Source organism: Musa acuminata, chromosome BXJ1-5 (assembly GCF_036884655.1).
Source record: "Musa acuminata AAA Group cultivar baxijiao chromosome BXJ1-5, Cavendish_Baxijiao_AAA, whole genome shotgun sequence".
Taxonomy (NCBI): Eukaryota; Viridiplantae; Streptophyta; class Magnoliopsida; order Zingiberales; family Musaceae; genus Musa; species Musa acuminata.
In genome coordinates this window covers 42,650,472-42,666,903 of record NC_088331.1, presented here as the reverse complement: position 1 = coordinate 42,666,903, position 16,432 = coordinate 42,650,472, and the positions used below count along the sequence as shown (strand labels likewise).

At 36.0% G+C, this 16,432-nt stretch overlaps 2 protein-coding genes across 3 annotated transcripts; one reads left to right on the top strand and one right to left on the bottom strand.

Annotated features, from left to right (window-relative positions):
- Window positions 1-1,786: 1,786 nt before the first annotated feature.
- On the bottom strand, window positions 1,787-4,335 carry LOC103985594 (uncharacterized). The gene is made up of 2 exons (XM_009403341.3): window positions 4,038-4,335; window positions 1,787-3,799 (listed from the first exon to the last, which is right to left on the bottom strand). The coding sequence occupies exon 2, from the start codon at window positions 3,698-3,700 to the stop codon at window positions 1,925-1,927; it is 1,776 nt and encodes a 591-aa protein (XP_009401616.2). The 5' UTR covers window positions 3,701-3,799; window positions 4,038-4,335; the 3' UTR covers window positions 1,787-1,924.
- Window positions 4,336-12,302: 7,967 nt separating this feature from the next.
- Window positions 12,303-15,590, top strand: LOC103985595 (inactive leucine-rich repeat receptor-like protein kinase CORYNE). 2 transcript variants are annotated; one of them, XM_009403342.3, is made up of 3 exons: window positions 12,303-12,486; window positions 12,590-14,342; window positions 14,972-15,590. In XM_009403342.3, the coding sequence occupies exons 2-3, from the start codon at window positions 13,426-13,428 to the stop codon at window positions 15,279-15,281; spliced, it is 1,227 nt and encodes a 408-aa protein (XP_009401617.2). In that variant the 5' UTR covers window positions 12,303-12,486; window positions 12,590-13,425; the 3' UTR covers window positions 15,282-15,590. The 2 variants fall into 2 exon arrangements, with proteins under 2 accessions (XP_009401617.2, XP_018681275.2); XM_018825730.2 differs by lacking the exon at window positions 12,303-12,486 and having other exon boundaries at window positions 12,507-14,342.
- Window positions 15,591-16,432: the final 842 nt, after the last annotated feature.

The window sequence follows — 16,432 nt, the reverse complement described above, 5'->3', positions numbered from 1 at the left end:
CCACACAGATGAACATGACCTTGAAAGTGAAGACCTGGCAACAACAATGGACACAGTTGAAGGAAGCTAAAATAAGAGTTATAATTGTAAAATGGACATGTATACTTCAATCAGACACATGTCTTTCTCTAGTTAATATTGCAATAGTTTCTGCATTTTGTTAATTAATATGTTCAACATCAGTATCTCAAATATCACAAATGCAACATGTACATCATGTCCCTAATTTGTATCCCAGTGGAAGACAATTGTAACATAGCTGAGACCTGAGAGTTCCAAGAAATCTGTAGCACAAAAGAGAATGAGCAAATTGATGTCCAACTTGAGGAATGATTTTGAGAAGCTTGCAAATGTTTGTAGTTTGCAAGATAGCATTTAAGCACTGTAGATGGGATTTTAATGAAGAAAGCATAGATGTGTCCAAGAAACTATTAAAATAATGAATCATATTCAGTGAATGTTGAAGGTTTGTGGCAAGCATCAGTATGAGATCTAGTAGGACATATGACAGTTTTCTATGCTCAAACAAGAAAGCTTTGTGGAATATAGACTGAAGTTTGTTAAATCTTCAGGTTCATCACTTCCATTGATATCCCTTGTCACTCAAAAAGTTCATGAGATAGTATACAGAAAAGAACAACAAACTGAAAGAAACATATTTGCCTGAATTCCTCACCGATATAAGATGATTGCCGGTTCATGGCCTTCAAAATAAAATAACTTCTGCAGATGATTGGCATTATAGAACATTAAACATGTGGCTGGATCTTACAAATGTGGAGTTTTTCTGAGATGGAATTCCTGCAAAAATGGTTAAAGAGAACATAAGAGTGGTTGTTGAACATTTTCACTACAGTATGAAGAGTTCCATAAATAAGCTAAACTCAAGATTGAACAAATATCATCCTCACCTTGATGGCGTTACACATAAAATATGTTAATGGTACAAACAACCAACAGGAGTCACAGAAAAAAAAATTATACCTTCACTTTCCATTTTGACTAATAGAGTGGCCAAAGTTCAGTAATACTATGGATACAATTGACATTATCACGGATCTTTCGAAATGATGCCAATATTGCTAAGTAATTGACACATCAATTTTGATGCGGTTTCCTGTATATAAATCATTCAAGTCTTTTTTATAACTCCATGCTGCCAGATATCTTGGAAAACAACAAAAATCACAAACCAAGTTGAATAGGCAAATACAGTCCAACTAAAAAACTTCTATTTTCCAAATTACTTCACAAGAATTTAATCAGCAAAAAAAACTTGCATTCATAATTAAATTGATTTTGCAAAAAGGTAAAGATTGACTGAAGGTAAATAATGGTATCTATATGTAGTTTACCATTATCTCATAACTTTATGTAAAAAGTCCTCTATACATTCCTGAAACGTGAACAAAGGAGTGAACTGTTTCAAGCAAAATGTTCATGGTGAAACTAAAGTACATGAATGAACTATCCAGCAGGTCTTTCAGTAGCCTACCCATAAGAAAAATGCCATTGTTAAATTGAATTCCATCCTGACTAAATGACGACAAAGAGGTTTAACAAAGGTAGGAGTTCCCTCTTATTTTAGAAAACAGACAACTAATCAAATGTGAAACACCATTTTCGTTAATAAATTTCAGTCATAACAAAAGGATATATCATTGTGGGAGAAGGAGCACTTCTAAGTTTTAACAACAATCAAATGATAATACACATACTGATGTAGAATGTCTTATTACAACTCTGTTTTTATTCTCTAGTCACTATTGACATGGACAAAGTCCAAGAGCTAGAATTCGCAAAAGATGTTATATACTTGATCCAAAGAAAATGAATAGTTCAGGTCCAGCATCACAAAGAAAAAGTGGATGTCCAATTTGGCATTTAATATCAGTGAATTGTTACAGATTGCACTAAGAAGACATCAGATTTTTTCAGTTAATCTGACCATGAAAGAACTTAAAACTACTGTATCCAAAATTATCCAAGAAGATTCAAACAGCTCATGAGAAAATTCAGCTCCAATTTCTTCAGCTGCGGTTCCAAAAGCAATTCCGAATGAGTTACCCTGGATGGCCCCAAGACGGGGTTTCACACACACACCAACAATGAGAACTTTGTCAGGTTGTTTACCCAAGCAAGCACAGACTAGTGGCTTCATTTTCGCCCCTCTTTCCTTTAGTGCATCCATCAAGAAATAGCAGAACTTGGTAAGTGCCTGGGGATGACCCAACCGCAGGGTGTCAACAGGATCTTCAAGCCTCACCCAGCGAAACTTCCTGTAACTTCTGATGAAACCAGTTTTAGTAATTGCAGAACTTCCTTGCCTGAGAATAGCTCTCTGAATCTCAATTGCACTTTGCATGCCCTTTCTAAGTTGATCGATATTGTTCAAGGACAAGGCAGAGTAAGCAACCCAAAATTGCTCAGCAGCCGATGAATCTTTTTCTGCTGCAAATGACTCGAGCAATGCTGTGACACCATACACTACATCAGCAGCTGAAACTTTCGTGCAATACCCATGTATTCTCAAGAAGCTACGATAATAGAACTCAGTTAAGCCAAACTCTGGCAAGAATCTCTCGAACTCATCCTTCATCTTTTGCTTCACTTCCATGCTCATGTACTGAAATTTCTTCTGGCAATCAACAAGAGGGAACCCCATTCTGGCTAGCAAAAGCTTGAGTTTTTTCAGGCCATTGTCGCTCCAAGTTTTCAGCTTGGTTGCTATGTAGGAAGAGCACAGCATTGAATCGAACAGATTCCACTCCCTCAATAGCATCAGCCTGGGCTCATCTTCATATGCAATTCGAGAATTCTCTGGTGCCTGGATCTTTGTACCATCCTTGAGTGTAACCGAACTGACAGCATCCAGATTTCCTGAGCTGTTTATATGCTGTTCAAGTTCCATGACCCCAGCTTGATACCTCTCATTGGTTAGCCTTTCATGCACAAATTGATCGGTAAGCGAGACACAGGCCAACCATAGCAGTTCATTTGTGTTCTTTCTCAGGGAATGTGCTAACTCGAACAACAAGCAACCAGATGGCTTTCCATGGAAAGTACCCAACTTATAGTACTCCGACTTGAGTTTCCCAAAGAGCTTAATCGGGTCAGGTTCTGAATCCTTAGAGACCCTTCGACGCTTTCTGTTTCCTCCCTCGACCTCTTGGTCGTTGTGGTCATCGCTGTCCTCATCGTCAGAGTTCGCATCAATCTCGTCATCACTGTTCAGATCAGACGCATTGGCCAATGCGGAGACATCGAAATCATAAGCCAGATCGGCCTGGTGCTCATCCTCCTGAGTGTAAAGAACGACAACCTGTTCGTTTTGCTCGCTGAGGTTGTGGAGGTGGACCGGGCGGTGGCTATCGATGATGAAGACATGAACCTCAGGCCCAAGGCTCAAGAACCGGCGCAGGTCGCGGTGGCAGCCCCAGTTTATGAAGAGCAAAGTAAGCGGCTGATTCGACGACCGGCGATTGAGGCCGACAAATTTGTCGACGTCACTGAATGAGGAGACAGGGTACACCGAGTAGCGAATTGAATCGGACGAGAGGACATGGGTTACGATCTTGAGGGCACAGAGGGAGTCGGCGTCGGAGGCGGAAGGGAATACCAGAAGCGGGGAAGAGGAGGAGGCCAAGGCAGCATCACGAAGGCGAGCGTAGAAGGATTCGACTCGGAGCTCCCTCACCATGGCTCTTAATATGGATTCTGGAGACCGGGAATAACTGATTTTGCTGGGAAATTTGGAATATAATCACCTGATCCTAGCAAATCACTCCTGATCTCTGACCTATCAAGCAAAAAAAATACATAGCAATTTCGGACTCAGCAACTAAAAATAATGAAAGCAGCCCAAAATTGGCTGACACGACGCGGAATTTAGGCTAAGATTCAAGATAATCACAAAGAAATCGACATGAAGGCACGATTAATCATCAGATCAGCGGTTCCCCTCCCCCCCCCCCCCCCCCCAAATTATCCCCAAGTCGACAGATAAAACTTGAATTTTTTGGTTTCGTCACACATACCTCAATCTTAGATCTTTCAGAAGGCCAGCGGGAGTACCAAGACTTGGCGGTGAGCATCAAAGGAGACCCGGTGTAGAGGTCAGGGAGAGAGGAGATTTGGAGAGGGAGCGAGGGAGAGTTTCTTTGAATCCATCGAAGGAGAGAGTGCGTGAGTGTGGGTGGGCGAAGAAGAGGATTAGAACCATCCTTCTTTCCTTCTCGTGGCTGTCGAGGGATTCGAAATTTTTCGGATGATTTCGAAACCGCGCGCGCCGCGCCACGCCATGATTGGGATGGCGCTTCTTCTGCGGGAGTTCGCTTTTCGGACATCGCTTGGCGTCTTCACGTGGTGGCGGGTCGGACCGCACGATTCTTTCTAGGTTTCTTAATTGAACCGGACCTAAATCGGAAGTCTCGACCTGTCAAACCGAACCAAAAATTGTTGTAGCGCACGCACGCATTCGTTGAACGCGTACCATTTCGTGACCAGACCAAATTGGACGGCAGCGATTTGTTTGGGTTTGCATGTAATTCAACTTCAAATGGGGGATACTCTCTCTCTCTCTCTCTCTCTCTCTCTCTCTCTCTCTCTCTCTCTCTCTCTCTCTAAAGAAAAATAAGAGTTGACATAGGATTTATGTAAAACGATATTTTTTATTTATATTTATAAAAAATAAATAAATAAATTGATCAATTATAAAATTCCTGAAAGAACAACTCTTCTAATAGACCTTTTTATATAAATCTTGAAAAAAATTTATCTTTATCTCTCATCATTATCCAAATACTCTATGGGAAAATTAAATATACCACATCTAACTCTCCTCTTACCAAGATTTAAAAATACATGAAATATTTATAAAACTTAAAGCTTAATTTTTAGAATTTTTTCCTTTATAAAAATTTGATTTCAAAATTCTTAAAATATTTACCTATTATATGAACATATGCTAAATAGAAAGGATGGTTTATAATATAAAACCAAACTCAAAGGAGCATCTCAGATGTCCTAAAATGTGACTATTCCATCTGAATGCAAACAACAATATAATCACATATATTAGTTCTCCTCACCTGATTGAATCAATTACTATCTATACAAACAACAATATAATCACTTATATTTGAGAAAAAGCCAGAATGCTGGAGGTTCAACTTGATAGCTTTGATGAGTTTAAAGAAAATATATTTGCTAGGGATGCTAGTAATATTTTTTTTGTGTAATGATGCTCTTAAATGAAGGAATCATCAACATACTTTTTTTTTTTTTTGAGAAAATAAGAAGGTTTCAGCTACTCAAGAAACATTCATAAAGAGTATATGTTAACACAGGAAATGCCTGATTAGTCAAGATGAAAATAACCAAAAACAAAGAAAAAAACCACATATTGATTATGGTTGAAGATCATAAGTCCCTCTATGAGAAAGTTTCATCATTATACAAAGATGAAAATCTATCAATTAAACAGTTTATCAACAAAGAAAAATTATTCTCCAAATCAAACATGAAAACATATCATTTGTAGGTTTTCTATTTCTATAACTATAGATGATTTTTCTACTCTTTTTTTATTTACTCTATTTTCTTTTCCTTAGCACAATTAATACAGGAACTAAACATAGAATCCCTAATATGTTCACACCTGAACTTGAGTTTGTTACCAATTAAGTGTTTTAGATCGATCTTTCTTCTTTTCATACTCAATATAAATATGAAAATTACCTTAATTTCCATCAACCCTTCATGCCTTCAAAGCACTAACTCTTGATGAATTGTTGATGAAGTATTGACAATTCAATCTCAATTATAGAGTTTCCGATTGGGCTATTAGATTTTCTTTTGTAAACGATGTACAGCGTAATGAGAGCTCCAAAAGTAGAGGAGTTTTTTTTTTGTATAAAGGAAAAAAAAAAAGAGAGGAAAATATAAATATAAAAAATATATTAAAAAATACCTATAACTCCCATGTTGAAGACCTCACACCTCCACATGTCTAGCATGTGGATTATAACCTCATATTATCAAAAATTAAATAAATATAGTCCCGTACCATGTACACATAATATGAGAAATAAACTTTTAATTCTTTGACCTATTATGGTATTTTTATAAGCCCCAATGTACAAAAGTAAAAACGGAAACCTTAGAAAATAAGTAAGAATACAATAATATCACATAAATCAAAGCATATCACTCTTTAAAACTTTCACTTGATTCTGAAAAAAATATTTTCATATTTGATTTGGAGAATGATATTCCTTTTGATGAAATGTTTGATTGATAGGTTTTCATTTTTGAAAAATGAAGAAACTTCCATGTAAATGCTTGTTATTTTTAACCATAAACATCATTTTATTTCTTTCATTTTTTTGGTCATTTTTTTTTCCTTTTTTTCATCTTGGGTACCATTGAGACAAACACCCTAACCTTATAAATAATTCATTGAAGTTGGAAATAATTATCATTAAGGAAAAGAATGGAAGAAAAGGATATGGAAAATGAAAGAGTTAGTGATTCGTGTCCTTCCTTAAAATTTCATTTCTTATTCTTGTTTTCATTTACGAAATCACATTAAGGTTGTGGATGCATAAGTTATCATTTTCCATAATATGTATATTATTTTTAACACACTATTATTGATAAGTTATATTGAATAATGAGTTTACAATTATATTATCATATACATATAATATGATATAATGAATGGTATCATATTGATTATAGATATAATTCCTATTGATAAATAAGCAACCTGGTATTGATAGAGTGATTATCGTTAAGTAATCGATAGAAATATAGCCCGAAGAAATCTTACTTTTAAGGCACAAGGTTAGTTACAAAAATTGCTTCTTCAACTATTTGATGTATGAAATGATTTTTCTCTATCAGCTTTTGAGCTAGTTGATTTATCCTAAGAGTCCAAGTCTATTTATTAGCCACTATAAGTGATGATGATGTATGATTACATGATTATTATATTATTTTAATATATATATTTTAAAAAAAATTGATACTCTTAAAAGTATCTGATCATATGTACTATGTATATGATTAGTCATGTGAATATATTTAATAAATTATGTATATTTACTTAGCATATTATTGTTGTTATAATTCGAATTATTTCTTCCTCCTTGTTGGTCATTTATGCTCATTTTATTATTTTTCAAACCACAATTGAAGTTGGTTGGAGGATTCTTTAAGAGTGAGTTTAAATAATGTTCGAAGGAGCATTAAGTTATTGTTGTTTATGTATGTTTGATTTCATGAGAAGGTTCATGCATAACATAAATTACTGGATATGCAAATCAATTCATACCCCGACATAACTAAATACTATCATATCATGATTTTAAGAAAAGATAGCAATATAAATATATTGGGATTAACTTGGTTAGAAATCTATTTATTATTTTACGATGGGAACTTGGTAGTACCACATAAGCTTAATCTTCAAATTTTAAAGATTAAATTTCGAGGAACGAGTTGCTATATCTAGATCAAATGAAGAAATTTATTTTGTCATTCTAGAAACTTAAATGTAATTATAAATACTTGAATGAGATTATAGTGTGAACATGTTATCAGTTTATATTTAATGGACTAAAATTTAAAACTATTAAGAGGAAAATAAAAGAAGATAAATAAAAGATAAGAAGAAAAGGAATGAAATAGGATAAGATTGGGATATGACCTTCCTTTGATTTTCATTTGTAATTCCTATTGATTTTGTTTCATTTGAAAAATCTTACAAAGATTTTTCATGCATTACCTTGTATATATATATATATATATATATATATATATATATATATATATATATATATATATATATATATATATATATATATATATATATATATTCAATGAGTTAAATTATGAGAGTTTATTTATATTATGCATGTTGTATGATATCTTAAATGGTATCATAATAATTATGAATGTTATCCCCGATAGAGAGGGATAAACATTACTAAGGCTAGTCAAAGATACTTTCGTTAGGTTTTGGTTATTCCTCCTGATCAATTGTTTTTAATCATAATATATGTATTATATATTTAGACTTATAATCAATCATAATTTATAAACTATTCAATAAATTCAATAACCTTTGTTGAAGCTCATAACATTCTAATAGAAAATATTATATATACATAATAAATTATTTCATTAACCACTATACCACTAACCACTATCGATAGTTATTTCACTACTTCTAATTATCATATTCGTAGGCCTCCTAAAACATTCTCGTATCATCTTAAATATTTTTTTCTAATTTTATCCTTCCTCAAAGTGATACTTGATTATTAACAAATAAATTTTTTTATATATTTTGTAGTAACTTCATACATCAATTCCAATATTCTCATATCAGTAATATAAACTTTTTGTATATGGTACTTCTTGATTGTTGATTCATAAAATATTATTAGTCAAATAATTATATTATACTTTTTTTAATAATAAAAGAACTTGATTATCACACAAGGCTCCTAATGCCATCACTATTTTAACCATCCTATTTTTACTTTATAAGTAATATCTTTATTAATCTCTCTATCTTATTAAATAATTGATCTAAGAACTTAAAGAATTTTTTGCTCATCCAATTGAACTATATTCTCCTAACTATTCTTAGTATTAGTAAAATTATATTTGTATATTTAGTTGTAGTCTTAATTGAAAACCTTTAGATTTTAAGGATTACCTCCATAACTAAAACTTAGATTTAATTCTATTTAGACTCTTATCAACTAAAATGATTTTATAAGTAAATAACATATACCAAAGACATTAAATGACTAATAAGCTTATCTATTATCTATGTAAAAATATAGAGACTTAATGTGGAATCATGATGTAATCCTATACTAATAGAAAATTCACTATATGCTCTCTATAGTTCTAATATTGGTTACTATATTATCATTCATATCCTTAGTAATATTAATATAATTAATAGATACATTATTATTTTTTTTCTAAAATCCATCGTAATAAACCTCTAAACACTTTATCATAGGTTTTCTCTAAATCAATAAAAATTATATGTATTTTTTTTCTCTCTATATTTTTATTAATTATCTTAATAAATTAATAAATTTTATTATTAAACTTCTAGGCATAAAACTAAATTGATTTTCAAAGATATTTGTTTCAAGCCTTATCATACTTTCAATAACTCTTTTCTAAAGTTTTGACTTATGATTTTTATTTCTCTATAATTAAACTAATTTTATATGTCACCCTAATTCTTCTAAATTGATACTAAAAAACTTAATTATCATATATTAGGTATCTTTCTAAATCTTATGATTTTTTCAAATATGCTAGTTAACCAAGCTACTCTTATATCTCTTAAACTTTTTTAAACCTAAATAGGGGTACAATCAAACAATACACTTTAGCTATTATCGTCTTTTTAAAGACTTCTTTTACTTTATTAGTTTTAAGTTTATGAATAAATATATAATTATTAAATATATTATTATTATCCATCATTAGAGCTAAGAATGTGTGGAATGCTGATTAAATAATATATAAAAATAATATCTCAATCTTTTCTTAATGTCATTATCATCAATAAGTATTCTTTGACCTTTATTCTTAATGCATCTAATATTACCTAAATTCCCACTTTCTTTCTCTAGCTTTTTAGTATTTTCTTTCTCTAATTTGATGCATCTAATATTTTTCTCCATCTTAATACTTAATTTATTATAAAAATTATCATATACTATTAAATTTAGATTCTTATTTTTTCTTGATCTTTCCATATTAATAGTTCTTTTAGCCACTTTTTTTAGATTTTTTATATCTATTATTTTTTCTTATTTTTATAATCTTATCAATCTTTAAACTATGATTTTTTAGTGATAATTGCTTTTTGAACTTTCTCACACCACCACTAACCCTATCAAAAAGCTACACCGTTACCTTTTATTTTATCAAGGATCTCCTTTATTAAGTTTCAAATCCTATTAGTCATTATATTTTAAATAATTTTAATATTATTTTCATCCAAATTTGTCTCTCTTTTCATCTTATTATTAAAAAATATTATATTATTATCTTTAAAATTTTACTATCTAGTCATTGTAAATTTTTTTACTATCTTTTGCTTCTTCCATAATATTATCGTTGATTCCTTAAACTTTCGATAGATATAATTTTATAATTCTTGCATATATTTTTATAATTTTTTTGTGAAAATAATTTATTTGACTATAATCAAATATTTATCTCTCTACCTAAACTGAGTATTTAACTTGAACTCTCGAATAGATCTAACTCAAGTACTAAAAACCCATTGTCCCTGAAATAATTGAAAACCCATTGAAATTGTACTAAAAATATAATTCAAAATGGTTGGATGCATCCAACTACTTGATAAATTTGATTATAGCACCTGTTTCAACTTACACAATAGAAGATTATTGTAATATTTCGATCCATATTCATAAAATTTCTAAGGTATTTTATTTATTTATTTATTTATTTTCACTTTTGGGCTTCTATTAGATGATGTCCCCAAATTAGCTTTTACCTACAGACAATCCTTTTTTACCATTTCAACTAAAATATCTTTCCACTATCATCTTGTGTCGGTACACCATCACCACCGTTCCATCTCAAGACGACTTCACTCGCCTTTCCTCATGGGGCATCGGCTCCTCCCCTTTTTTAGAAAAAAATATTTTTTTCTCTTCCTTCTTCACTTGATAAAATATTTAAATTTATTTCTCCATGATATATGTGGAATCTAAAAAAATAAATAATATCATATTGAGAACACACATTAGTTGCAGCATCTTTTTCTACGTGGTGCGGCTCTCAAAAGGAGTTATTCTGTGAACGGTGGAGGAGAGAATATGCACTTGAGTGCATTTTCTTTTTCTCAAAAGAAAGTCGAATGGGAATGGAATAAATTCACCCTTATCTATTTCTACCTCCACATGAATACCTCACTCATCGAAACACATCCACTCAAGCACCATTGTCAATTAGTTCCTCCTTCCACTATGGTAGCTTTTTAATTCGGAGACGTTTTCTTCCTTTGATTCAAGCTTTTAAGCACGTCTTTTCACGCAGAAAACAAAAGGGGGCTAAGCGTGCGGCGTCAATAGCTTCTTGGGCCGCTAAAGAAGTATTGATTGAATTAAAGCAAAGCAAGAAACATAAAGATGGGAAGCATACATGGTTTGGGAATGTGAAATTTAGGCGAACCAAACCAAAGTTATTCTCTTTACCCTCGGCCAACCCTGCTTCGGATTGCTTGTCCGGTTTCGAACAGGAACCAAAAGATTTCACCTCTTTTGAATACTACGTTAATGATGGACGGGAAAGGTTAAGCCTGGACCCCACCCACAATCATCAGCCTCCACTTGATTTGCACACACTGCATCACCTTAATTCTTATTTGATGATGCAAATACAATATCTTGGATTATTAGATATATCGTCTAATTGCATCATTAACTGATTTTAATAGGATGAATCTATCCATCTGACCGAACCTAATTAATATGATTTGATATTCTTCCTAATATATTATTATTTTTGGCTTAGGAGGAGAGAAGAGAGGAAGTGGATGAGTGACTTACAGGTTGATGGTTCAATGATCCACATTAGTTTCAGAGAATTAAAAAATATTTAAAATATGAAGATATAATTAAGATTTATAAAAGAAAATACTATGGGATAATAATGTCTCCAGAAAATAATATCATCCGTTATTAGTAGAGACTTTTCTAAGTAAATTATCAAAATATCCAAGAAGTAATTTAATAACAAAATAAAAATATGTGACAGATCACAGACAACATATATTTATCTTTGTTATACAGAGACTCAGATGGAGGATCCGCTACAACTCTCAGAACAACCTCCATCTGACACACACATATTTATTCTAACGTGGCTGAGGCGTCGCTTTGGGTCCCGTGACCGCGACAGACCGCTTCAACCGGGCCCCACTCGATCGAACGGCCCAATTCCTAAGTGTAAAAAAAAAGCAAAACAGGCGGGAAATATTAAAGATTTACACTTTTTTTTTTATATATTTTATAATCATATCCTTAAAAATGAATGAAATAATAATAGGGTTTTTTTTATTATTTATAAACTTGAAGATAAATTTAGGACCAAAAGTCATATGATGGTCTGTCCTCCTCATGTCTGAAAGCATATATAAACTATACTTTATAATAGTAAATATATGGATATATTTATAAAACCAGAGGACATTATCCAATTAAACGGAGCGGAAATTGGCCATCCTTTTACTGTAGCGGTGGCAGCGAGACCGATTTGCGACGAAGCTAAGTGGAGAAGCATCTAACTCTTAGCAGGGGGAGAAAATGAGATGAGTTGCTTCTCTCCTTCCCAGAAGAGGAATCTGCGACGAGGAGCAGAGGAAATCACCACGCACAAAGCCACACGGAACCCAGCTGCACGCAAAATAAGGTATCGCGCTCTCTCTCTCTCTCTCTCACTCTCACAGACACACTCTCCTCCTTTCCCTCTCTCCCGCTTGAGCAGCGGAACCCGTCTCCTGTAACTTTTGTAGGTTCTCTTGGTGAGTGACGAGGAGAGGGATTGGAACATGAGGCGAATGCTGAAGGAAAATAAAAAGAAAAACAGTGTGTTTGGCTATGGAATGCCGGGCTTTTGAGTCGCAGTGAGTTGTTGTCTGTGATTTTGGGTGGGGGCGAGGAAGAGGAAGAAAAGGGCCTTTTGTGTCATCTTCTTGCTTCGATGGTTCTTGCCTTCTTGTGTTCGTTTCCTCTTTGCTAGAAACACAAAAAAAGGAGCTGCCTTGTAGTGTTCTCTCAGGCATGTTCACCTGACAACAATCACAGGACTACCATCTTTGAGCTCATCAACCTTTCTGATTTCTGGAATCTGGGGCTGTTCTGTGGTGACAATGGGGATGTTAGTCTGTTTCCACTTCAGATAAGCTCTCCCGTCTTCTGTGAGCCCAAGCTTTTCGTTTCTTTACTCTGTGGGTGCAAAAGCTCGAGCAAAATTCAATTTTGCATCAAAACTTGTGGGTGGCTTGGGAGTGTCTTGGGTTGCTGTGCGGGCGGGCTGTCGATCTGTTTTCTCACCAATATACTGCTAAACCTTCCATCTTGGACACACTTCTTCGTACTAGTTGGGTGAGAGAGAGAGAGAGAGAAGAAGAACCCCAAAGCTCATGCTTGTGTTTTCCTTCGAAAACTCGCGCTAAAGATGCGCCCTTTCCATCTCAAACCCTGTGCGTTGCCTCCCCTCTCATGCTTTCTCCTTTGTTCGTAATGTCTTTTCAAGCTCTTTTGCTGTGTTCTCCACCTCATATCCTCGGGAAAATCCCATATTGGAATCGCTTGTTTTAACTTTTGGGAGCTCTTGGCTTTCTCTTCCATGGAGAGCCAAAACCCTAGTAGAACCCTTGCCGTCAAGACCCTCCTCTTGCTTGCCTTCCTTGTGTTCCAAGCCCCAGAGAGCACCCTCTCCCAAGCCCTCCATTCTGAGCCCACCCTCTTCCATTCCCCAGCACCTTCTCCCCCTTCCAGGACTCCCAAATTTCCCCATAATCCTCGCCTTCGCCGAATCCTCCTCGGCGCTCTCTTTGGCTCCCTCACCGGCTTTGTCGCCTCCATCATCATCCTGCTTCTGGTTCGCCTTCTCCTCCTGTATGCCTGTCGGGCACCGATTCTCAAAGGCCCCGTCGTGTTCTGCCCCTCCATCTCCCCCAAAACACTGCAGTCTCTGCTCTCAACCGATGCCCAATCGATGCAGTTGATCGGGTCGAGCCTCAACGGAAAGTACTACCGGGTCGTCCTGGATGACGACGAGCTGACCATGGCGGTGAAGAGGCTCGAACCGAGCCCCTCCAGTGGATCTCCGCCTGTGAACTCCAACTCCCAGAAGAGAAGAGTGCAGCATGAGCTGGAAATGCTGGCGAGGGTGAAGCACCGGAACGTCATGAGCTTGAGGGCCTACATCCGTGATCAAGATCGGTTCTGGCTGGTGTACGACTACATCCCCGGTGGAAGCCTGGAGGACGCGATGGCGCGGGTGCGCTCACAGCAGCTGACGCTTGGATGGGACGCGAGGCTTCGGATTGCAGTTGGAATTGCAAAGGGATTAAGGTATCTCCACTTTGAATGCAGCCGGAGGATTCTGCATTACGGTCTGAAGCCATCGAATGTGATGCTCGACGAAGGGTTCGAGCCAAGATTAGGGGATTTCGGATTGGCGATGCTGGAAAACTCTCGGCTGGATACACCGAGCACCGCCACTCACTATGTCGCTCCCGAGTGTTTTCAGAGTTGCAGGTATCACAAAGCCCTTTTGTTTTGTGTTTGGCAACTGAGATTATTATGAACTGCTAAAGCATTGATGTCAATTACAGTGATGAAGTTGTTTTGTGCCTTCATTCTTTTCTTGTGATCCACTCCCTTTCCTTGTTAAAGCTAGAAGCTTAATGTGGTACATGATAATAGGCTTGGTTTTCAATGAGAATTTTGACTGCTTTCCATAGGACAGAACTTTATCTAATCCACTTTAGATAAAAAAAACTAGCCTATTGCATTCATTGCCTTTACTGCTATAGTTTATGCTATGGTCCTTTTATGATTTTGAGGGTGTACTTGTGAAATTGGAGTGCTTTTCTTGGCATGCTGATACACTCCACCACAGTATCAAAGTTTTCTAGGGGCAATGGTGCCCGAATTCCTGTCCCTGAATTCAGATTATATGTTGACCTGTTTGAGCTAAGGCTAACTTTGAAAAGCAGACTGTTAGTCATAACATGAACATTTTCCGATCAAGCGGATTAATTCTGATTCAATGTTATTTTGTTATGGTTACTGAAATTTAGTGCTTAACATGAATGCTTGAGGTTTTCCCATGCTTCGCTACTCGATGAATGCCATTCCCTGAAGTTGGTTCCGACGTTCCTCAGGTACACAGACAAGAGTGATGTCTATAGTTTCGGGGTGATCCTAGGCGTTCTTTTCACGGGAAAAGACCCGTCCTATCCGTTCTTTGCAGGAGAGACAGGGAGAGGCAGCTTGGGCCGATGGCTCAGGCACTTGCAGCAAGCTGGAGAGGCTCGGGAAGCATTGGATAAAGGCATCCTAGGGGAGGAGATGGAAGAAGAGGAGATGCTGATGGCAATCAGAATCGCTATTGTATGCCTGTCAGACTTGCCGGCTGACCGACCATCGAGCGATGAGCTGGTGGCAATGCTTACCCAACTCCATAGCTTCTGAAACCACTCCTGAATGCCCTCTATGTGGCCTCTGTGATTCGGAGCTTCTCGGTGCCAGTGTTGGACATCATAGAGTATTCATGCTTAGCTTCTGATATATGTCTTGAATGTATTCCTGATGACTGATCGGAAGCATTGTCATTGAAAGATTGTCCCTGCCTCACCCAAACTCTAATGGAATCCTCGTTATGTAAGTCTCTGATGACTTTCGAGTATGTGAGGCTTTTGGGCGTTTGGGAGTTCAACAATGTGAATAGTTCTTGTGCTTTGAAGTCCTTTTTCGATGTGTAATACCACTATTAGTGTCGGACGTTGGTGTAATCTTTGGTACCAAGGAACAATATATGTTTCCCGGGATGGAGGTATGCCATGAGGGATGGCTGTTGAAAGTTACAGAATCCCATGTGGAGAATGCCTGCATCGATTTGGACGGATCCATTGTCGATTGTCCTTGTTGCAGAGGACCACTTCATCAAGGCATGCCTGCCTGGTCTACCAAGGACCGGGCAGAGAGCTTTGTGGCTCACAATTTTATCTTCACTTTTACCATTCATTGCCTGCCACCCTACTGAAGCTTTACTTTGCAGAGCCAATCTCGTGGGCTGGGGAGAGAGAGAGCTGGCCCCTGTCATGCACTGCATGCATGCATGCATGCATGCATCAGGTAGGAGGCATGGAAAGGCTGTGAGGAGAGCGGCATCCATGTGGGGGGATCTGAAAAGTCATGGGCTTCTGGCTCTCAAGGTTGTGCTGTAAATAAAGAGTATAGAGAAGTAAAAGGGGAAGGGTTCAAAATGCAAGGACTAGTGGGATAAAAGCTTAGCTGAACTGGAGGGGACAGTATCTGTTTTAGCTGCTATTTGGCAGAAACCAAGGACTTGCAGAATGTAACTTGGTGATCAAACATGCTCAAATGGCAAATCCGAAACTCGATAGATCAGCAGGTAAATCTTTGCCTGAATAAAGAAGCTCAGACTTCTGCCTGATTCCTTTTTTTTTTTTTTTTGAACAAGACAATTTTATAATTACGAAATGTTTTTAATTGTATAATTGAGACTGATGTTACTTGATGATGTCTTTTTATTGGTGAGTGCTAGTTGAATGTTATCCGCACCCTTGGGGGAATGCTGAGGTCAGTGAAAGGCTGGAGGA